At 49.9% G+C, this 24,530-nt stretch overlaps 1 protein-coding gene across 1 annotated transcript in view; it reads right to left on the bottom strand.

Annotated features, from left to right (window-relative positions):
- Positions 1 to 3,816: 3,816 nt before the first annotated feature.
- LOC138520521 (E3 ubiquitin-protein ligase TRIM39-like) overlaps positions 3,817 to 24,530 on the bottom strand; it is a 284,585-nt gene continuing 263,871 nt past the window's right edge. The window contains exons 12-13 of the mRNA XM_069632869.1: positions 20,335 to 20,569; positions 3,817 to 3,873 (exon numbers count right to left, since the gene is read on the bottom strand). Coding sequence (XP_069488970.1) covers positions 3,817 to 3,873; positions 20,335 to 20,569 — 292 coding nt within the window. The remainder of the gene's footprint in view (positions 3,874 to 20,334; positions 20,570 to 24,530) is intronic.

A 24,530-nucleotide genomic window follows, 5' to 3' on the forward strand; every position in this document is an offset into this window, starting at 1 on the left:
GGTAAAATAGGAAATGGGGATTTACCGCCCCACTCACCTTGGAATGGGGCGGTAAATCCGCCATCCACCATGGTGTAAACATAGTTTACACCATGGTGGTAAGGGTACGACCCAGGCGGTAACTTACCGCCTGGGTCGTAATGAGGCCCCATGTGTCCAAGCTTCCAGACTGTAAAGGATTGCGGGAAAAATACTTTGTTTGTAAAGTACCAGCAATCATTTAAGGCAATAGCCAGCAGTTTGTTTTGCAAAATTATTAAACAACGCTGTGCCGCTTTCCTGTTTAATCTGTACCATTTCAGTATAGCAATTGTAATTGGTTATTTATAACGTGCTTAATATCCAGAGGTTTCTGAGGGCAGACCAGGGGATCGAACCTGTGTTGCTCTGCGTTAGTCCAGAGACTTTCCAACCTCAAAGCCCAGGTATGTGTAGCTATCCACATACTCAATAATACTGTGTGCGGTCGACAATACCGCCTTCTTTGTTGGCCTATTAGCAAACTGCATAGTCTTTGTTTTATCATAATTGATCACATGATCGTTTTCATCTGCATATAAGCACAGTTCACTAATAGTCCTTGACAAATCCATATATGTGTGATCAAAGACTCCAAGATCATCTGCGTACGATAGACCTACTATGTGCTCGTTTCCAATTCTGGGGGGACAGTTAGCTACGGCATGGAGTCTAGCAGGGAGGTCCGCCAGTTATAAATTAAATAATAGTGGGGCCAACAGACATCCTTGTTTGACCCCACTATCTGTTATAACCCATTCTGTAAAATGTCCCTCACTGCTCACCCTTACTTGAATCTTGGTGCCAAAATGCAGTAGTTCAATGATCTGCAGTAAGTCAACTGGACAGTCCATCTTCTTAACTTTGCACCCTAGTATTCTTCTATTAACCTTGTCACAGGCAGCCCGAAAGTCAACAAAGGTGACATATAGGACAGGGCTGCCTTGGGACTTTGATTTAACAATTAACCTGTCGATCGTTCGTAAGTTATGGGCAGTGGGCGAGCCAGATCTGAAGCTTGTTTGAGATATACAGAGAATGTGGCTCTTCTCCACCCAAGACTGTAGTTTTTTTAACACAAATTAAGAAAATATTTTCCCCGTCACAATCCAGCATTGAGGCTAGTCTATAATGTCCTGATGATATTTGGGAACCTTTCTTGTAAACAGGCATCAACAAGGCTCTTTGCCCAGAGTTCAGAATAGTTTAACTTTGGCAAACCTTGCGGGAAAGAATTTCCAATAAATTGGACCATACGCCCGGGTCATTTTTAAGGACTACGGTAGATCTTTGTATCTTATTATTAGCCACCTGTATTCTTTCTTGTTCTATGCACAGTACCCAAGCATCATTACCTTTGTTCTCAGTGGGAAGCCTCTTTTCTTTTATATTCATGTTTTCAACAATGTAGTTCTTCCAGCAGTCTTCATTGATAGGGCTGATGACAATTATTTTTGTTCCAAAGCTGCGGCCATGATTTTCCACATGGACCGCACGTTACCACTTTTTTAAGATTGTAAACATCTGCTGCCACTGGGCATTATTACATGAATGCTTCCACCACTTTACCCAGTTTCCATAATTAATTTTAACTCTTGTAATGCTTTTCGCAGTGTTTGTCATCTCGACTCTTATTTCTCTGGCGTTCCTAATTTCTCTTTGCATTAGGCGTCGCTTATCTTCTTATCGAACACTTTGCCCTGTGCTTTGGGATTTGAGACAATATGATGACCTGAGCAGATCCCAAAATTGGTTGTCAAACATTTAAACCAAATTCTCCATTTCATTTACCGTCATTTCGCACAGTTTAGGTATTTGATTATATTTATCGTCAGAGATGGAAACGGTAATCTTTCTCAGATTTGCCACAGAACGGTTTACATGACTGCCTGCCTTATTTACTACCAGATCCCCTATTTTGCATTGTTCCAAGCCATAGGGAGCAAATTGTAGCTCGAGATACCATAATGGTATACCAAAATACCATGATCGCTCTACTCATTGGGGCATATGCCTAGACTTAACGTGCTGATCAGGACGTTACTGCCATAAAAGTAGTCTAGAGTGGCCTTGCCAGTAGTCTAGAGTTGCCTTGGCCTTGCCAATAGTCTAGAGTTTGCTCAGCCTTCCCAGTAGTCTAGCATTGCCTTGGCCTTCCCAGTAGTCTAGAGTTGCCTTGGCCTTCCCATCACTCAAGGTGTGGCTGCCAGAGCAATCTCCTGCTGTGCGGCCATTTAGCATGATCAGCTCCCAGTCTCTGATATTCCAGCCAATATCCGCATTGGTGATTAGAGCCTTTATGAGCAAGTGTGCTTTTTCCAGCCACGCTTCTGCATGGCACATAAATTGCTGTCATTGCATTTTGCATGTATGTCCCCACCCACCAGAATCATATCATCTTTGATCCCACAGCACCAAGTCGCCATTATCGAGTTTATGCACTTGAAAATGGAATCTGTTTGCATTGCACCCGGGGGATCATAAATGTTTATAATTAATAAACGTTTAATCGGGTTTTCAGATACCTGAACCTCGACAGCCAGTACATTACCCACACCATTTCATCAATCATCCTCTCCAGATTTGAGATTATTTTTACCCCAGTTATTAATCACCCAAGGTGTCGTTCTTGGCATATATCTGAAAGACTCGAAAGCCATCAATATATAGGACAGAGATATCATTTGGCCTACTGAGCTGTTTTTACTCAGAAAGTGTCCATGGCTCGCATTTGCTCTTGCAGGCAGGAACCCCATAAGCTGCTCCCACTGGGCTTCTTCAGCATTAAACTTGAAACGAGTTGCGGGGAAACAAAAAAACACATTAGTGCTCTTTAGACTCATGCTCCTCTCCCTCTGGATAACCTTCTCTAGAAGGGCAGCCTGTTTGCCACCTTTCTTTCCCCTCTGTACCAACAACCAAATAATGATCAACAGATAGTCTGACTTGTCCTCTGTCTTGGCTTTGGCAATGTAGGTTTCTATCACCTGAAGATCTGTGTGTCATAGCACATAAGCACTAAGTCTCAAAATCATTAAGCCTCTCAGTATTCCCCTCTGGCCTGGATAACGGTTTGTTATATTGGTATTGCTGAATGGCAATACACTCTTGGCTTGGGTGTTGTGTAAGCATTTGGACTGTTTACAGTTTTCAAATGGGGCTTTTGGGGTTGCCACACACTCATGCACTTATTTATATAGTCACTTCGTTTCAACAGGCACCACTTTTGTTGGTTTCGTACAGTTCGGTATTCAAAGTTACTGTTATTGCTGCTTTCACTCACTCGCGAGTGAAGTGGCCGGCCATAAGTGTTGGAGTGCTCCAGAGTCACTTGCAAGCTGTGAACTCACAGAGTAAGTCGCTCGATTACGCTTCGCTGGATGTTTGCAGGCCTTCGGTACTAGTGGCTCCTTGTGGATGGGTGGACAGCCTCCTCTGATCCTCCTCCATTCACGTCACTGAGGAATGGAGCCTCCTCTGCTTCTGAGAGGGCCAGGTGCAATCCAGCCATCTGGAACCTCCAAAGAGGGAACACTTCCCTCGCTACTGCTGCTTCCCACTGCGCGAACTCTGCCCAATGAAATGTTACTAGGCAAGCGACCTCTGCAACAGGGAGAGTCAATGGCAAAGACTCTCTCAGGGCCTTACACAGCTTCTGGCGTTACAGTGGTCCCGGCATCTTCTCTCGCCACAGCCCACACTGCTTCTTCCTCTTCCACTGCTTTGCTTCTCTCTCTAATGCCTGCACCTGAAGGGGATTATTAACCTCTTAGTCCCCTTCAGGTGTAGGCAGCGACGTCATTTAGGGGTCACCAGAGGTCGCAAGTGCGACCTCTGAGGTCTCCCTTGCGACCTCTAAAAAAAAGAAAAAAAAAGATTAAAAAAAAAAATTATGTTTTAATGCATGCTCCTGGGCTGTGGCCAGCACCATGTGGCTCTTTACTTCTGGAGTTGCTGGCTTTCTTGTTCAGTTCCCTTAAAAAGAAGAAGAAAAATAAGAACAGGTATGCCACAAGTCTAACACTTTCAGCACTGACCCTAAATAAGAATGAATAGGAGTACCAAATAATGTGACTTTCTGGAATTCTATTCAATAATTGCTAGACTCATTAAAGGTTTATTTCAGGCACACTTCAGGGGGTGAGTCACTGATTTAGTCTGTTCTTAAACACCTCAACTCAGCCTTTCATCCTTCGGAGGTCGCTAAATGAGTACCAACACAGGTTGGGTGATATTGGGTGTATATTTTTTCTATATAAAAAGCGCTTAAGCGTAAGTGCTATACAATAACACATCATTATCATTTGGTCATGGACGTCTGCTCGCATTCACAGTAATTTGGTAATATGGGCCTATACACACTGATCTTAACGATACATATGGCGATCCATTCTTGTATGAAATGTGCATCACATTATAGTGATATCGTAACCATATTTTTCGTAGTGTACAATGCTATATGATGTCACGTCCTGTTTTGTCAATGGGTGAAAGGTCGTGTTCCATCGCTTCCCGCGATATCACTTCAGGGTGGGGTCAAATGGCATCACTTCCTGTGATGTCATCAGGGGTCAAGGGACGTGTAATGTTACTTCCGCTACCCCTGGCGTTTTGGTGAAATGACGTCCCTAGGTGTAGGCCATTTACACCAATTAGGAGATCACTCCCACAGTAGTGTTCCTCTGCATCCCTCTTCCTTGTCCCATTACTGAGGGAATTATGGGACTTGAAGTCCCTGGCAACAAAGTTAGTTTTTCTAACTCTTTGTGCTTTGCCGGTTTGCCTTCTAGTTTCTACAACATTTTTGAAGGACTTTCATACAATTCAGTGACCATTCTTGTTTGAAAAGAGGAATAAGGGGTTCTAGGCTTTTTGTGATTATTTACAGACATCTTTCCATGACCCCTTTTTGAGTTAGGGAAGCATCGAGCTCTAGGGGCTTTAGAATGAGTCTTATTCACTTTCATACCACAGGAGCGTTGGCTGATTTTACCTAAATGTATGTGTTCAACAAGTTGAACCGTTAGATTATTGTGGCAATAAGCAATTGTGTATTTTGGCATTTGTAACAACTCTTCCTTAGGGGAAGATAAATACTGTGTCTCGCCCCATTGGTTCCTCTCACCTCCCTGAGCATTTTCTCCTCCCAAGTGAGACTCCCGCAGAGCACCACCCCCACGGTCAGGATCAGGGAGGGTCTGCCTTTCCCTGGCCACCTGGGGGGAGACTTTAGGCAGGGAATTGGGGAGGGATCCATGGGATTCATCGCAGTAGGCAGAGAATAGGGTGGAGTTCAGGGTGGGAGGCGTTCATGACTGCTCCCTGCTTTCAATCCTGTATTTAAGTCAGCTTGTGTACCCTACATGGTGGATGCATTATTGCCTGTATGTGCTCATGTTTCCCATATTCCACCAGCATCATATTTTCAATGTTTTCTTTTAGATAATGGATCCCCAAAAAATAAAAGAAATCATTGATTACAAGTCAAATAACACACATCCATCAGGTGCCACAAAGCCAGAGAGCTCACAAGTCAAAGAAGAGCCTCAAACTTTGAATTATCAGGCAACATCTTTTCTCCATATTTCTATTCTAAACTGTACTTTCATATTTATTTGAATTCCAGTGAATCCGAGGCTCAAAACATGGAGCAATTACCGGGCCAATCATCTGAAGAACTCGTCAGCAACAGTGACCTTTGCCATCTTTCACACATGAATCGTGAAATATTTCACAATACAACTCTGACATGTAATTCACAATCATATTACTCAGTAGCTTTCATTGAACCATTCATGACATGTCACAAAACATCCTTCTTTGCATTGAAATATATGCATGTGCAAATACACAATCATTTTTTGAATATGTGGATTTGTGTGTGTACTTTAGTAATTATCAATTATTTTTCAAATGTATACTGAATGAAACCAATAGATGAACAAACATCACAAAAAGAAAGATTATTCTTACAATCAATTCTGTGATTGTAAATGGTGAAGTAGCCGCCTACATGGCTTTTCATATAAATAATATATCCTGCTCATACACAATACCTTTCTCATCTTCATCCATGTTACCATTATTACTCTCTACAGGTGGAGATTTGTGCCACGTTACTGATAAAAAGAAGGGCACGGTAACTTAAAAAAAAGTGGTGTCTAGTGCTGAAAAGGCACAAGAAGTATTTAAACATTTGCATGGCTGTGGAATAGGTGCCCACTGTGGCATTAATAAGACTTGTGATGCAATTGTCCAGCACTACAACTGGCCACAGATGTTTGCAGACGCTAGGAACTGGTTAACTAGAAGTTGGCTATTTTGCTACTTTGCATAATAAGTCTCTAGAAGCAGTCGTAATACGCCCATTAGCATTTATTTAATTTCAAGCATCTTACGTTTTGTATAGCTTCATGCATGCCTTTCATATATGCTTTTTCTTGCATACCATTTCATGAGTCCAGTTATTGGCTGACTGTGGTATTAAGTACATTTTTTAAAAGCCAGTTTTTCACAAGATAAAAAAAACATAATACACAAGAAAAGACCAGACAAGAAAGTAAAAGAAAAAACATTGGTACAAAAAAGAAAAAACATGAACAACATTTCATAACATTTCATCACATTAAAGCAAACTGTTAATTAAATTCATCCGTGAATCACTTTTTTTAATGTTGCTATTTTCCCCAAGAAAACACATAAAAAAGCATACAACGCCAGCATCAGTTTCACCGCATTGCCCCACAGGAGCCTGACCCAAAACATGTCAGTCAGTAGCGCTGCACCCAAATAGCGCAGCCGCGGTTAACGCGGGACAAGCCAGGACAATAAGTTTGAGAGTTTCTACTGTGGGGGTCTCAGTGCCTTAAGTGGCACTACAAATCGAGCCGGGGCTCATCGAGGGGGCGTGGCCTAACAACAGGGGTCTTGATGGCCCGTTAGGCCACGCCCCCTCGACGAGCCCCAGCTCAATGGGCTACTGGCACCCCTGCCAGGCACCAAAACTACAAATTCCCACAAACCAGCTTCCTATCCTCTTTGCTAAGAGTAAGTATTTACAGATTCAAACGCATAATGTCATGTTCACCCCCTATTAAAAAAAGGAGCAATTAACCATGTGATTTATCAAAAATATACATATTTTAATTTTTCAAAAAACATTACACTTAACAATCATATAAAAAAATGTTTAACAAAGATACCATACAGAATTCATTCTTATGCTTGTATGTGTATTATCTACCTGGAACACCAGTTCTTATACCAGACCCCTTCTATACCACACTGTGGGGTATATATCTTAACCCTCAGTGATGTGATTGATGCCCCTCCTGATTTCTACGGGCAACGAGGCTGTGCCAGGCAGCCTTTTGTAGAGATTAGCACCCTCTCCCCTATGGGGGAGAGGTTGCTGATCTCAGCATTTATTTTGTATAGGCTTGCCTGGCAGGGGACGGTTTCTCGCCTATTCAGCCTTAATGGTGGCGCTGCCCCTCGCCAGCTAGGGAGGGCCAGCGTCAGCATTAAGGCTGAAAGGGTGAGGCCACTGGAAGCAGAGGCCTTTTTCCTAAAGACTGAAACTCTGCGAATCCGCGGGAGCTTCAGTATTTAGAAAGCAAGGCCTCTGCTTCCAGCGGCCTCACGTTTTCTCCATAGTGGTGGCGCCGGCCCACGGGCATCACTTGATTAAAGGGATGCCGCGCAGGTGCGGCGCCACCATTATGGCTCAAAGGCATTTTTTTCTGAAGCCTGAAGCTCTCGCACACGAGCGAGAGCTTCAGGCTGTAGAAAAAAATGCCTTTTCGTGTAGTGGCCGGGGCTACTAGGGGAGATTAGTGGGCCCCGGCAGGGGCCCGCCTCAAAACGAAATTTCGGAGCCTGCTGGGGCCCAGCCCCGGCAGGCCCCGGCCCACTTACAGCCCTGGGTGGTCTTACAAAAACTGCAATTGGTGTTTTTTTCTGCCTTGTCACACTTTGACCTCCTTACCAAGGTCCTCCCTCATATAGCCATGATCAGGTAGCGGCTGCTGTCCCCTGGCCAGATGGGGAGAGGTCACCGCCAGGAAAGGAGTGATGACTCATCAGATTCATCACAGCAGGCAAGAGAAGTCACTAGAAGGTAGACAGGAGGCAAGGCTGGAAGAATAGTGCCGGAGCAAAGAAGTATGGCCGTGGTGAAGAAGGCTGAGGAAAGGTAAGTAGTACCGGGCGGTGCAACTGGAGTTGAGTGCAGAGTGGGGGTCAAGTGGGCAGAGACACCGCATTCAAATGAGCAGGTGGGAAAGAGGATTGGGGAGGACGAGGGAGCAAGCTGGAGAGAGGCAAGGGGGGACGTCTTTTAAATGTAGCATCCAACACTTGTGCGATCCAAATCTAGCTACTGTCCTAATACTTGTGTTCCAAATGTAGGTGGTGTCAAATACCTGTGTGTTAAAAACCTAGGTATTGTTCTAATACTGGTGCAGTCCAAATCTAGGTGTATTTCAAAACGTGTGCGTCCCAAATCTAGGGGTTTTACAATACCTGTGCTTTCCAAATCTAGGTTTACGATACCTGTGTGTTCCAAATCTAGGTGGTGTCCATATACTTGTGCATCCCAAACCTAGGCTTCTGTCCCATTATCACTGTTGCCTACGCTCTATGAGATTCCACATTTCTAGGGGTTCCTTCAAATACTGGTGTGCTTGAAATCTAGGTATCTGTCCCATTACCATTGTGTCCCCACCCTAGGTTGCTGTGCTTCAACTCTTGTTTGTTTTCAATTACAGTTGTGTTCCAAACCTAGGATTCTTCCCATTACCACTGTGTATCAGGAACCAACCACCACTGTGACTGCCAACATACACTCGACCTGGGCACACTGACAACCTTGACCTCCAACCCCCCACCCACACAAGTCTCGGCCATCAGACCCACACTCACCCAGAGTCACATTCCCACACACCTTCCATCTCACAATCAAGAGGAGCTCTATGGCAGTCCAATAGACTCCCCAGCAGATCTGCCTCCTTTACCCTCACACCCTCATTCGGGAAGCCTGCAGACATGCTGCAATACTGTCTCATCGCCAACCCCTCCACCACAACCCCACTCCTAGACTGAGCCCCCGCCACCTCCCCTCAACACACTCTCTAACTCTGAGGAGCTCTGGCGTGCCAAGAATAACACCAAACCTGCCCACCACGAAACCATCTCCAACCAAACCCCCTCCATCCCCCCTATCCCGCCTACCCTACCGGAAGACCTACACCCACCCACCTCCACACACTTCAGAGCTTCCAACTCAGACCAGAGGAGCCTTCTAACATGCCAAGAATCACCCCAAACCTGCCCCCCACTCAAGCACTTCCGCCCACACCCTCTCCTTCCCCCACCCCTTCCCTCCTACCAGACCAGTAGACTTACACCCAATGACAGCCACACAACGCACAGCTTCCAACTCTCAGACCAGAGGAGCCCTTTGGTGCTCCAAAAACACAACCGCCCACCACAGCACATTCCTTGCGCCACCTTTCAGTAACTCACCATCCACATCCATCCCCCACTCCCATCCCTCTCCTCCATAGCCAGTACTCCATGGACCTCCTCGCATCACACATCATCAAACTCCCATATGAGGAAAGTACCCCGTAATTAAAACAAATCCAATGCACCTCCTCTGCCCTCCAACTTCATACCCTCTTGCTTGTTCACCTCCAACCTGTCCCACACCCTCAACAATCCCCCGCCCAAGGAATCCTGGCAGCACTGTGACTGCCAATGCCCACTCCCACTCACCACCCCTACCCCCCACCTCCACCAACATGACCGGCCGAGCATCCATTTCCCCTGCCCAGTCCACACCTGCCTCGACAAACATGGCCCCTCGACCACTTAACCCCTCCAGCCCCCACGACCACCATCACAAGACCACCCCCTGCCACTTCTTTCCCTTCCCTCAGTATGGCACATCTTGCCCTTTCCCGAACCATCGCCTCAACCCCCTTTTCTGCCCCCCCACCCTCTTGCACACACCTCTCACACCCAAACAGAATACAAAAAGTCAGGGACCACCCCTCGCCATCAGCACTACACGCCTCTCCAGCTGTACATTGGTCTACCTACTACCCTTTCCCACCCCTCTTTCTCGCCTCCTCTTTCAACCTGACTCTTCCCCCCCGCCTTCTCCAACCACCCACAACAACACCACCACCTCACCCACTCTATGGACACCAAACCCAATCAGCACCTAGCCCACCACCTCCGTATGCCCCCGCCCCTCTTGCCACCTCACCCCAACCTCCAAGCCATTCACTTCCAACCCAAACTCCCACCCAACGCCAGTCCTCTTTAGAAGGCCTATGATCACCTGCTCCCTCTTCCTGCTCTCAATCCACCACCCACACACTCAGCTCCAACAGAATCCCACCCTCTGACCAACACAAACCCTCCAGTCAGACTGACCCAGTCCAACCAATCACAACGCCCTTCCCAGTGATGAATACCTTCCCACCTGCCACACTGACCACCCAAGTCCTGTCAGCCCCGGACACCCAGGGGAAGCACCACCCCTTCCCACATAATCACCTGCCTTCTTATCAATGCCCGCTCTGTGGCCAAAAACAGACACTGCATCTATGACCTCCTAACCTCTGAAAACCCTGATCTCATTCCTCACTGAAACTTGGGTTCAAACTGATCGCAAACAAAGCATTCCCACCTGACAATTCGTCCACAACAGACCCTCTAGAGGAGGCAGAGTAGCCATCCTCCACAAACCACACATCCATCACGTTCACTGAAACACAGCTAACTGCAAATCCCTACTGGTCAAACTCTCTCCCCCGCCCACTCTCTCCCACAGTTTCCTACTCATATACAGGCCCCCCGGATACGACAGACACTTCAACAACACTCTATGCGACTCAGCCACCCAGCACTCACACTATTGGGGGATTTCAATATCTGGTTTGACGTGCCCAGCAACCCCAGGTCAACACAGGTCCAACCCAAACTGTATTTATTTAAATTAAAAGTACTAGAAATGTGCATGAAAAAATGTCAAACCCCACTTTATCCGTGGCACAACACAATAAGCTTCTCTCAAAATAAGTAAATCCCAAAGTGAGTTTAAAACACAAATCACAATTCTTTACTTCCTACAAATTTCATGATCAATAACCAGAACACTTGTAAATTTAGTGCTGTGCAATTTTGAATTTCCTGCAGGCTTAAAAGGTTAGCAGTAGGATTTCAAAATTGGTACAAATACATATGGCAATCATGATTTCACCCACACTTTTGTTTTAAAATAAGCACATGGTGATTTAGCGGTTTGTTTTTCAGACCCTACTACTATAGTCTGTGTTGCGGAGGTCAGGCAGAAAATTGGAATGATATGGGGAATTTGGGATTTCAGACCCCCCCTCCACTGAAAGGCCTGTGATAGGGGAAGTTGGAGGAAAAGATTGGACTGATTTAAGAACAAGACCCCCCTCTTCCTTAAAGAAGTTGGGGTCAACCGAATAAAAAGCATTGCCCAATTAAATTATAGGCTATAGTTTCAGCGCACAATGGGAAGTGAACCTTGGTAAATTCAAATATTAACAAAAATCACCCTGTAGTGTTCCACCAAATGGGGAATGAAATTCATCTTTGTTAAGTAAGTTAAGGATCTGCACACTTTTGCCCCCCGCCCACTATGAAGAGAAAGGACTTAAGGGAAGCAGATCCCCCACCCCCCATTTTCCCAGGGCTCAGTTCTACCTACATAGAAAGCCTCTGTTTAAAGTTCAAGTCACTACACTCTCAAGGATGGCCTCCCGCTCACCACCTTCCTTGTAATAGACAGCTCCACCAAGATGCACTCTGCAATCTCCTCTGGTGTTCCCTTGCAGCTGTCAGATTATAAGTTGCAGCAGTGTCTTTTGATGGCAAATTTTAGCAGCTCTGTCCCTTCCTCCTAGTGCAGTCCCCCTTATGTAGCAGAGATGGCCCTTCAAGAGGTCACACAAATAGGATTGTACAGTTACCCTTCTCTCTACTCCCCACTCCAGCCCCTCTCTACGGATTGGTTTGAGAGTTTGGAGCAGACATATGGCAGCTTAATTTACAAGCCCCATTTGCTCTCATGCTAAATGTTTGGCAAAAGCTATGTGGCAAAACTTTATAGTTTTACTAATAACTGCCATAATATACATCTTTTCTGATTCAGCTAATCATGGGGAATTAAATAGACGACAGCTGGGTCCACACCATTTTGCACGGCCGTTGGCAATTTTCCACCTTTTTCACAGAAAGTATAACAGTTATGAACATGTAAATTCCTACCCATATTCCCAATTTTACAGTTCACCAGTTCACCAACTCTTACATTCAGACATTTTCATATCAGCCAGGAACTTAGTTTAATTGGCCATTACAGTTCCCTAACTTGTAGGTGCATGAATTTTACATCTCCAAAATTTCATGGAAATTACCTAAAAGGAATTCCACCTTATGGTTGCTGGGAGAAAGGCTGAAGTTATAATAGTGCTTTTAAATTAATTGTAAATCTGTATGTCAGCAAATGGGAGCTCCGCTTCTTCCAGCTTTCTGTCTCGCTGGGCCAATCTGTGACCAGAGTTTTTCTTATCAGTCTCTTTGAAGTGGGTTACCTTTTTGAAGTTGACGTTTCAGGCTCCCTTAATTGAATTGTCTTCAGAGCTCCCCTCTTCACACCTACTGCCTACATTGTGGTCATGCATCATCCAGGCAAAATTGTCCTGAAGAGACAGCCAGTGTAAAGAACACTGTTTTCCACACCTTCTAGAGAAAGTCACATTTTATTGCAGTTGTAACACCTAGGATGCCAGCCTTCCAGTGTTGAGGTTCCTTGTGACATGTGTCGAACATTCAGCAAAAGGTTTTGCCTCTGGCCTGCAGAACTTTCCCCATGGAAAACAAAGTGTCTTTTTAAATGTCACTGTTATTTTGTATGCAAAACATAATATACATTACTTTATCAACACCACCATGTCTTTTCCCCCCTCACATTTTTCCTGTTAGCAATGGTACAGTTTTCACATTTAAACTGCAAGTACACTTCAAGACGTTTGTTGGGGTCAGTGTTGAAAAATCCTGCCTTTCATGTGAAAGGGACCTTCAGTTTGGAGCCTTTGAATGCACCCCACACAGGTGTCCCACTGCCAGGTCAATGTCCCAATGAGCTCCGGGCAGCAGAGGGGCTCTCACACTCTGCGCCCGAGCATTACAATGTGAGCCATTAGGCACTGATGGGAGGGGGGATTATTAGCAGGGACATTTGTCCCCTATGGAAATATGTGAATGGAGGGAGTGATCAGAAGTTAGAAGGGTGCATGATGTTGCATGCTTTATGAAATCATGACTATGCCTTCAAAACCCAAAAGAGATTGGTTTGGTTCACATTAATGAGCATGATGCTATTGTGACTTTGCATGCAGGATGGGGAGAATAAAACTAAACCCTTACTCTTATTGCTCAACATATTTCTATGACAATGTATATAGTGTATAGTTAGTTTACTAAGGCTAGTTTATCATGTATTGTGGTTTGCTTCCAAGGCATTGCTATAAATACAGTATTATTTAAGCACATGAAATGCAAAGCAAAACCTAAATATCTATATCAACTAAACCTGGGAAGATGTACGCAGTTGCTTAAATTGTCCACATCCCGATTTCACCGGTCAACCAAAGTGTGTGATCCTGGGCAAATCATTTAATTGCACTGTAAGTGATTCACTTCATAGCATATGATCATGCAATTACAAAGAAATCCTAATGACTATAGAGTTGCACCATATATAATAGTGCAATTTAGGTATTTTGCAACAAAGTTATTTGCCACTTGGCTTATTTATGGCAACTTATTCTAAAGTCGCTCCAGGGCGCCTCCAAGTATCAAAGACTGATGATGCTGCTTGCAATGTCCTTTTCTGTGAAGTCATTTCTGTTTGTGCAATCTATATACAAATTAGGAGGTTTTCATGTATGTTGCCCCAGTGCGCCTGGACAGAGCTCTAATAGATGAGTTTCCTGCATCCGTAACGATCGTGCAGTTTTATTATTTTTGATGTGTTAAAATGCCATCTGCCACTAATGTTACTAAAAACGTAGATTGGCAGAGGTGGGCAGTTGGGGGGGGGCAAATTAAACCGTATGGACTTGTGAGCACTGCAGTTTGGGGGTGGAGGGAGTAGCAGGACTTTTTCCTAGCTTGCCCCCACTCTTGCAATGCTGGATACTCCCCTGCCTAGGCACTTGCTGAACCCATGGCTACAAAGCACAGGGACACAGCATGGCCTGTGCTACCCACATAATGTATAGGTGAGTCCAAGAAACAGTTAAGGCCATGAGGGATTTTTCACCTTTAGTGAGAATGGTGTGCACACTGGATACACACTTTGCCAAGGTCTTGGCAGTATTCATTACCAAGCAGCACTGAGCTTGTGTTTAACAAGACTTTGTATTTTAGACCAGGGGAAGCCAGGAAATGCATAGTATAGTTGCACATCACCACTTGCATCCTGGCCATGGACTGGACCTAACAGCTACGGTAGCCATCTTTAAATGATCTTAAGCATCTCAGAAGCACATGAACCACAAGGTAAATATTTTGCATTGCGTCCCTGAAGGCCATAGCGGGGGCGGGCGACATGCCTGTGGTAATATTTCATAACTAACGATCCACATTTGGATGCATTTTTAACATAAAGCTTATTTTACATTCAAAGGCTATTTGTCAGTACTCTGCGCCAGGCCCTGAAACTCTCTGCATCTGTGTTGGTCACTGGGCAATTGGTGTCAGAGCACCCTGAGGAGGCCTTAAGCAGCATTAAGTCTCCCAGTGAGAACTGCCACCATGTGCAGTCTAGAACCCTCCCGCCCCCCCACCCGCGGCGATGGTTTAGCAAGTAGCATGTCATGGGCAGAGTTTCTGGGTAACTTGGCTTCTGGCACATTCATAAGTGCTCACATGACACCTTTCATTAGGACCACAGATTTGGGGTTCACAGCCTAGTGTAGGGTGCACCAAACCCCTCAGGTGTGCTGCTCCAACCACTGGAGTACTTCCGGGTGGGAGTAGGGGTGTAGGACTCTGCAGGGTCGGGCTGGGGCATACCGTCTAAGGCACCAGTGAAAAAGTGGCCCAGAATTGAAAACGGCAATTCATTCCCTTTGTGACACTGTTTCAGTGGTAACCAAGGGGGAGGTTTTAAAGTGTGATGCAAATTGTCCAATTTAAAGAATACTTATTCAGCAACAATGGTCAGAACTACTACCCGCATGGTGAAGTAGCTCAAACTGGCCCACACTGGCATTTTGCTTTTTTTGTTCGAGCATTGCCCTGTTGCCCTATAGGCCAGCCTGAGCCTGGTGGTGCACAGACATAGCAAGCACCCCCCCCCCCCCCACGCCCCCAGGGAATTGTGGCTCTAATGCCCCCCACACAGGTCCAAGCGCAAGAGGAGCACCGACATCCTAACCAGTGGTCAAGAGACCATGCAACAGTCACCAACAGACTTACTTCAATAGGCTCTAGAACCTTTCCAGATCACTCAATAGGCTCTACAACCTTACCAGATCACTCAATAGGCTCGAGAACCTTTCCATATCACTTCAAAGGGCTCTAGAACCTGTCCAGCTCACTTCAATAGTCTCTAGAACCTTTCCATATAACCTCAATAGGCTCTAGAACCCTTCCAGATCACTTCACTAGTCTCTAGAACCTTTACAGATAACTTCAATAGGCCCTAGAACCCTCCCAGATCACTTCACTAGGCTCTAGAACCTTTCCAGATCACTTCAATAGGCTCTAGAACCTTTCTAGGTCGCTTCTAGAAGCAGACCCTTTGGCTAAAAGCAAGACTCGCCAAATCCGAGCGTTTTTGAAGTTCTGATGGTCACAGTTTTTTAAAGAAACTTTTGCCATTTCAGTTTGAGATTTTAACTCCTTAAAAAAGTATGTAAACGAATAAACAGAAGAGACTTGTTCCTTCAAGAAGTGGTCATGCCCCTACTTCTTTGCAGAGGAGGCAGCCATCACCAGCAGAGTGCTCAACTGCTCCCACCACACGCAGTCTTCCATTGCGAGCTTCACTTCTTCCAAGACACCCAATAAACTACACCCCCACCACCTCCATCAAGTGCACCCCCACAACCTCCATCCAGTGCACCCCCACCTCCATCCAGTGCACCCCCACCACCTCCATCCAGTGCACCCCCACCACCTCCATCCAGTACACTCCCACCACCTCCATCCAGTGCACCACCACCACCTCCATCCAGTGTACCCCCATCACCTCCATCCAGTGCACCCCCACTACCTCCATCCAGCGCACCCCCCACCACCTCCATCCAGTACACCCCCACCACCTCCATCGAGTGCACCCCACCACCTCCATCCAGTTCACCCCCACCACCTCCATCCAGTGCACCCCCCCACCTCCGTCCAGTGCACCCCCACCACCTCCGTCCTGTACACCCCCACCACCTCCATCCAGTACACCCCACCACCTCCATTCAGTGCACCCCCACCACCTCCGTCCAGTGCACCCCCACCACCTCTGTCCAGTGCACCCCCACCACCTCCATCCAGTGCACCCCACCACCTCCATCCAGTGCACCCCACCACCTCCATCCAGTGCACCCCCACCACCTCCATCCAGTGTACCCAACCACCTCCATCCAGTGCACCCCCACCACCTCCATCTAGTACACCCCCACCACCTCCATCAAGTGCACCCCCACCACCTCCATCAAGTGCACCCCCACCACCTCCGTCAAGTGCACCCCCACCACCTCCGTCCAGTGCACTCCCACCGCCTCCATCCAGTGCACCCCACCACTTCTGTCCAGTGCACCCCCACCGCCTCCGTCCAGTGCACCCCCACCACATCCATCCATTGCACCCCCACCACCTCCATCCAGTGCACCCCCACCACCTCCATCCAGTGTACCCAACCACCTCCATCCAGTGCACCCCCACCACCTCCATCTAGTACACCCCCACCACCTCCATCAAGTGCACCCCCACCACCTCCATCCAGCGCACCCTCACCAACTCCATCCAGCGCACCCCCACCACCTCCATCCAGTCCACCCCCACCACCTCCGTCCAGTGCACTCCTACCACCTCCATCCAGTGCACCCCCACCACCTCCATCCTGTACACCCCCACCACCTCCATCAAGTGCACCCCCACCACCTCCATCAAGTGCACCCCCACCGCCTCCGTCCAGTGCACCCCCACCACATCCATCCATTGCACCCCAACCACCTCCATCCAGTGCACCCCACCACCTCCATCCAGTGCACCCCCACCACCTCCATCCAGTGTACCCAACCACCTCCATCCAGTGCACCCCCACCACCTCCATCTAGTACACCCCCACCACCTCCATCAAGTGCACCCCCACCACCTCCATCAAGTGCACCCTCACCACCTCCATCCAGCGCACCCTCACCACCTCCGTCCAGCGCACCCCCACCACCTCCGTCCAGTCCACCCCCACCACCTCCGTCCAGTGCACTCCCACCGCCTCCGTCCAGTACACCCCCACCACCTCCGTCCAGTCCACCCCCACCACCTCTGTCCAGTGCACCCCCACCACCTCCATCTAGTACACCCCCACCACCTCCATCAAGTGCACCCCCACCACCTCCATCCGGTGCACCCCCACCACCTCCATCCGGTGCACCCCCACCACCTCCATCCAGCGCACCCCCACCACCTCCATCCAGCGCACCCTCACCATCTCCATCCAGCGCACCCCCACCACCTCCATCCAGTCCACCCCCACCACCTCCGTCCAGTGCACTCCCACCGCCTCCATCCAGTACACCCCCACCACCTCCATCAAGTGCACCCCCACCACTTCTGTCCAGTGCACCCCCATCACCTCCGTCCAGTGCACCCCCACCGCCTCCATCCATTGCACCCCCACCACCTCCATCCAGTACACCCCCACCACCTCCATCCAGTGCACCCCACCACCTCAATCCAGTGCACCCCCCACCACCTCCATCCAGTGCACCCTCACCACCTCCGTCCAGTCCACCCCCACCACCTCCGTCCAGTGCACCCCCACCACTTCCGTCCATTGCACCCCCACCACCTCCGTCCAGTGCACCCCCACGGCCTCCATCCATTGCACCCCCACCACCTGCATCCAGTGCACCCCCACCACCTCCATCCAGTGTACCCAACCACACCCATCCAGTCCACCCCCACCACCTCCATCCAGTCCACCCCACCACCTCCGTTCATTGCACCCCCACCACCTCCATCCAGTACACCCCCACCACCTCCATCAAGTGCACCCCCACCACCTCCATCCAGTGCACCTCACCACCTCCATCCAGTGCATCCCACCACTTCTGTCCAGTGCACCCCCACCACCTCCACCCAGTGCACCCCCACCACCTCCGTCCAGTGCACCCCCACCACCTCCATCCAGTGCACCCCACCACCTCCATCCAGTGCACCCCCACCACCTCCATCCTGTGCACCCCCCCCACCTCCATCCAGTGCACCCCCCACCTCCATCCAGTGCACCCCACCACCTCCATCCAGTGCACCCCCCACCACCTCCATCCAGTGCACCCCCCACCACCTCCATCCAGTGCACCCTCACGACCTCCATCCAGCGCACCCCCACCACCTCCATCCAGCGCACCCCCACCACCTCCATCCAGCGCACCCTCACCACCTCCATCCAGCGCACCCCCACCACCTCCATCCAGCCCACCCCCACCACCTCCGTCCAGTGCACCCCCACCACCTCCATCCAGTGCACCCCACCACCTCCATCAAGTGCACCCCCACCACCTCCATCCAGTGCACCCCACCACTTCTGTCCAGTGCACCCCCACCGCCTCCGTCCAGTGCACCCCCACCACCTCCATCCATTGCACCCCCACCATCTCCATCCAGTGCACCCCACCACCTCCATCCAGTGCACCCCCACCACCTCCATCCAGTATACCCAACCACCTCCATCCAGTCCACCCCCACCACCTCCTTCCAGTGCACCCCCACCACCTCCATCCAGTACACCCCCACCACCTCCATCAAGTGCACCCCCACCACCTCCATCCAGTGCACCCCACCACCATCCAGTGCACACCACCACTTCCGTCCAGTGCACCCCCACCACCTCCGTCCAGTGCACCCCCACCACCTCCGTCCATTGCACCCCACCACCTCCATCCAGTGCACCCCCACCACCTCCATCCAGTGCACCCCCACCACCTCCGTCCAGTGCACCCCCACCACCTCCATCCAGTGCACCCCACCACCTCCATCCATTGCACCCCCACCACCTCCGTCCAGTGCACCCCACCACCTCCATCCATTGCACCCCCACCACCTCCATCCAGTGCACCCCACCACCTCCATCCAGTGCACCCCCCACCGCCTCCATCCAATGTACCCAACATGTTCTCAGCAAAGGACGACATGAAGCCATCCCCACAAGCCTCGCACCAACCGCCACTGGAGGCGCAGACCCCCTTCCCCCCACGAGCTAAATTAAGGAACAATGACAGCCTCAAGTGAAACATTTTATTTCGATAAAAAGCAAGAACGACTGGTCATGGTACAGATATATGAACACCCATGTAAGCAGTCAGCCCCCCCCCCTCGGCCCCCACCCTCACAGATGCGCGACTTTCCTCTCCCAGCACAGCCAGGCCACTGGGCAGTCCTCATGGCGCCAGTCCTACGATGCCCTCAGCACCCAATCACAGAGTGGCCGAGGGCCTGGCAGCAGTTCAGGGGGGAAAAACTGCATTGTAATTTAACAACACATAACACAACATGAATTTGTTTTAAAAATATATATATATTTACAAGTCATTTGTCAGGGCCATAAGGCCCCCCCAATCTGTTAAGGTGGAACCAGTAAGAAGCCCAACAAGCAGAACCTGCAGTGAACGAGCACACACCATGTGAGGTCTGCTTGAGGCACACTCAGCACACTCCAATATGGGTCCCTCCAATAGTGGCCCAATAGTGGCCCCTTCATGGGCAGAGACTTCCCCCTCTGGAACATTCCAGCTGGGGAATGAGGCCATTGCATGGAGGCTCATGGAGCACTTACCCAACATTTCGCTACTAGGCCTATACTCGGTGGACTGGCCTGGGACCATTCCCAGACAAGCCTGCGCCTTTCACAGACCTAAAGGCCTGGGGCCAGTCCAACCCCCCTACCCCCCCAACTTCTACCCCAGCTGGTAAGAGACGAACATTCACACTATTCCTGCGCCCAGTCAAAAGATGCCCCCTAACGCCCCATCCCCACCCCCTTCCCACCCAGGCAGCCGGTTTAGATCCCCACCCAGGCAGCCGGTTTAGATGGTGAAGCACAGCACAGCCACAGCAGACAGGCCGGCCAGCAAGGAGAGCCGGGCGGAGGTCGCGGAGCCGGGCTCGCACAAGTCTGTGTCGCAGCAGGTGTACTTCACTTTGTTGTCCACAGAGGCCACGGTTTTGTTGTGCTGGGTGTCGCACATCGTTTTGTTCAGACACATCTGGCCAGAGGGAATCCCTGCAGAAAATGAACGAGAAGGAAAGGTTAGATTAGAAACAAGCATTGGCGAGGCTTGCACCCAACTCTGCCTCCAGTCCATCCCCTGAACGCTCCACCAGCTACAAGACCAAATGTGGTCACGCCACCAGTGAGCCCAAATTACACAGCTGCCCCATCACTCTATATAGCGGCAGCCATTTTAGTGAGATAAGTTCTGCCATTTCAGGAAGGTGGAGTCCACTGCCATGAAAGAAACTGCTTCTTAAAAACAGTCGGGGAAATTAAGCAAACGGCTCACTTTGGTTCTTTTACGAGCAGAGCGGGTGTGAGCAGCCGCCGTCAGCCCTGCCCAGTCTGCAGGTGAAATCCCTGCACGGCCCCTGTGGGCCTCCAGTGAGTGTTTTCTGTGTGATTTTGTTTTAAATTGTTTTTTTCGGCCCGCGCTCCGAGCGCTTGTTCTCCCTCCTCCCCCTCCCCCTGCAGCCACTTGCTGGTCCTCCCTCCCTCACCTTCCCCCCCATCCTATTGGGTGCCTTCCGGTTTTAATCTGACCCTCCTGGGTAGCCCCCCGGCCCGGCAGCCCCCTCGGCTAAGGGTCCCTTAGGTAAAGGGCAGCTCCCACTGCTGCGGCTCCTATTGTGTCTGCAGGTGTCCGCAGGGGACGCCAGGCACTAGCCCACTCCCTTCAACATCCTGCTCACCCCCTCCTTCCGCCCACTAGCTGTAAACCCCTGCTGTTCTTCATGCACAAATCCGCCTGACCTGGTACCACACTGTTGAAAACTAGGCCTTTTTCTCCCTCTCTAGGACTCTCAAATTTAGGTGTCGCTAACATTTATTTGTATTGCTACCACCACTGAAACAGCATTGTTGAAAACTAGGCCTTTTCTCCCTCTCTAGGACTCTCAAATTTAGGTATGTCTTCTTTCCTGTCGTGAATGTCCTGTGCCTTTCGTACGCTCACCTCCTTAGTGCCATCGTCTTGTCCCACTCTCCTGCGCACTTGCCTCTCGCTGTCTTGTCTGTCTACCCCCTAGTTTTCCCCTCCAACCTACTCTATGGTGCTCGCTGTCTCCCGTATCTTTTCAAACTGCTTCTCTATTGACTACCCTGCTCTCCTCACTAAGTCTGGTAGAAAAAAGTTTAAAAAGGACATCCTGGTCAACCCAGGCCTCCCTATCACCGACACCTACATCAGTGCCTCCTCCAAGGAAACTCTTACCGACATCCTCTTTGTCGTTCCTTCAGCAGATCTATGGACCCCTCATATGGTCTCTGTTCTCTCTCCTTTCTCCTTTTCTCCCATTAATGGTGGTACCCGTAGGGATGCCCTCCTGGCTGGCTTCCTATCCTCTAAGGTCATCATTAATGTCTACTCTAATGGGACTGTCTTGGTCCAAGGCCCTCAGGCCAACCTTCATCTCTTTGACAGATGCTTTCCGCACCTCATAAACTTCCTTTCTTCTCCTGCTGTCCCCTCCTCCCTTTCCTTGGCTACATTGCCTTCCCCCTCCCTCTCTGCCCCCTCTCGGGCGCTCTCTACACTTCCACAGGGCGTACCTCTGATCTTTACCCCTCCCGGGAAGTCCTTCAAGGTGGGCAACCTTCTCCACATTGCCACTCTTAACTCCCGCTCTGCTGTCAAACACTCCTTTGATATCTGCCGCCTTCTTGAAGAACTTGACCTCGATGTCCTCGGTCTCACTGAGACATGGTTTACGGCCAGCTCTGTCACCAGCTTTGACGCACTCCTACCTGATGGCTACAAGATCCTCTCTGCGCCCAGGCCCAATCGCTCTGGGGGTGGCGTAGCCCTTATCTTCCCTGAGTGGATTCCTGCCTCTGTCATCCCTACGCAGGCCTACTCCTCTTTTTAATGCCTCGTCTGCAGGCTCTCTCTTTTGCCTAACCACTCCCTCACTGTGGCAACTATCTATCGCTGGTCAGGTTTCTTCCTTCCTCTCTGAGTGGGCGTACCTCTCCTCCTCACTCCTGGCCTTAACCACTCAACTCCTCCTTCTTGGAGACTTCAACATCCACCTGGATGCCTCCCGTCCCCCCTCTGACCTCTTTCGCGACCTCTGCGACTCTTTCTCACTCACAATTCTCCCCTCTGGCCCAACTCATACTGCAGGGCACACTCTCGATGTTCTCATCTCGCCAGACCTTCCCCTCTCTGTCCCTCCCTCCACTCCTCTCTCCTGGAGTGATCACTTTCTCCTATCCACCCACCTCACCCACCTCACCCTCCCTACCCCGCAGGCCAAGCCACCTCTGTCACTGCCACCCACCTTCTCGGTCAAACGACCCATGAAGCGTGTGTCAGTTGAGGCTTTCGCCGCCACCTTCTCACCCCCTCCACCCCCCCTGGCTGACTCTCACCCTGACACAGCCCTCTCCACGCTCCACTCTTCGATATCTGATACTCTCGATATCCTTGCTCCTGTCATGAGAATCCGCCTGAAGCCCAAAGCCAAGTGTACCTCCTGGTATGACTCAGACCTCATCACCCTTAAACGCAAGTGTAGGATTGCTGAGAGAAAATGGCGCACTTCAGGTTCATCCTCTGACAAAATGGCATGCCGCCTGCTGCAAAGACAATACCGGCTCTCCGTCCTAACCAAGAAGAGAGTTCATATCCAAGCCCGCGTCTCTGCTGCATCTAACAACTCGGCTGAACTCTTTAAAATCTGCAAGGAAATGGCCCAACCTGCCGCAGTCCCTACCTCTCCTGTCCCTTCCCAGGCCCTCTACACGGCACTGGCTTCTCACTTCATTTCAAAAACTCAGGACATCCTGTCCTCACTCTCCCTCTCCCACCCCCCTCCCGCTATTACCTGCTCGTCCTCTGGCCCTCCTGCAGCCACCCCTCCTCCCTCCTTCTTTGCCTTTCCCCTTTTCTCTCCAGACGAGATTTCTAGACAAGTCCGATCTATGAAAGTCTCGTCGAAACAGGTTTGCCCCGGTTCCTCCAAAACTATCAAGGATCACATCGACTCCCTGGCACCTGCCCTGGCAGATTTCTGCAATCAGTCCTTCGCCACTGGAGTCTTCCCTTCCCCCCTGAAGCACTCCCTTGTGCACCCTCTTCTTAAGAAACCCTCTGCCAACCCCTCCTGCCCAGCTAACTATCGCCCAATCTCCATCACTCCCTTCCTGGGCAAGCTCCTGGAGAAACTGGCCATCTCCCAGCTCAATCTCCACACTGAATCTGTTGGTTGTCTTCATGACCATCAGTCTGGCTTCAGAGCTGCAAGAAGCACGGAAACTGCTCTCCTGAACATCCGTGAAGACCTGCTTACCGACTCTAACACCCCTTGCGTTCTTATCTTGCTCAATCTCTCTCTGCCTTTGACACTGTCAGCCATCCTGCTCAACCGTCTTCGTGATAACCTGGGTATCACTGGTCAGGCTCTGGTGTGGCTGACTTCTTTCCTCTCCGACCGACCCTCCCAGGTCCAACTTGGGTCCTTCCTCTCTGACATCTTTTTCTCTACCTGTGGTGTCCCCCAGGGATCTAACCTCTCCCCCTGGCTGTTCAACCAATACCTGGCACTCCTTGCCCACCGCATCGCTGCTCTCTGTCCCGACTTTCAGTGCTTTGCGGATGATACCCAGCTCATTTTCAGGCTACCCTCGGCCTCCGCCTCTCCTTCCCTCATCTCTGACTGTCTGCCATCCAGGAATGGTGTGCCGCCAACGACCTCTGCTTTAATGCCAGTAAGACTGAGATTCTACTCATCGGCACACCCTCTCCCTCCTTCCCAGCAACTCTCTGGCCAGCCTCTCTTGGCCCTCCTCCCACTCCCACCTGCAAGGATAAAAACCTTGGGGTCATCATCGACTCTGCACTCTCCTTCTCCCCTCACATCTCTGACATCTCTAAGAAGTCACACTACCAGCTGCACCTCCTTAGAGGTATTCTTCTTTTCCTCTCCTTCCCCCAGAAGCTCACTGTCTCCCGAGCCCTGGTCCTCTC

The sequence above is a fragment of the Ambystoma mexicanum genome, chromosome 13 (genome assembly GCF_040938575.1).
Source record: "Ambystoma mexicanum isolate Mex_15411 chromosome 13, UKY_AmexF1_1, whole genome shotgun sequence".
Classification (NCBI taxonomy): Eukaryota; Metazoa; Chordata; class Amphibia; order Caudata; family Ambystomatidae; genus Ambystoma; species Ambystoma mexicanum.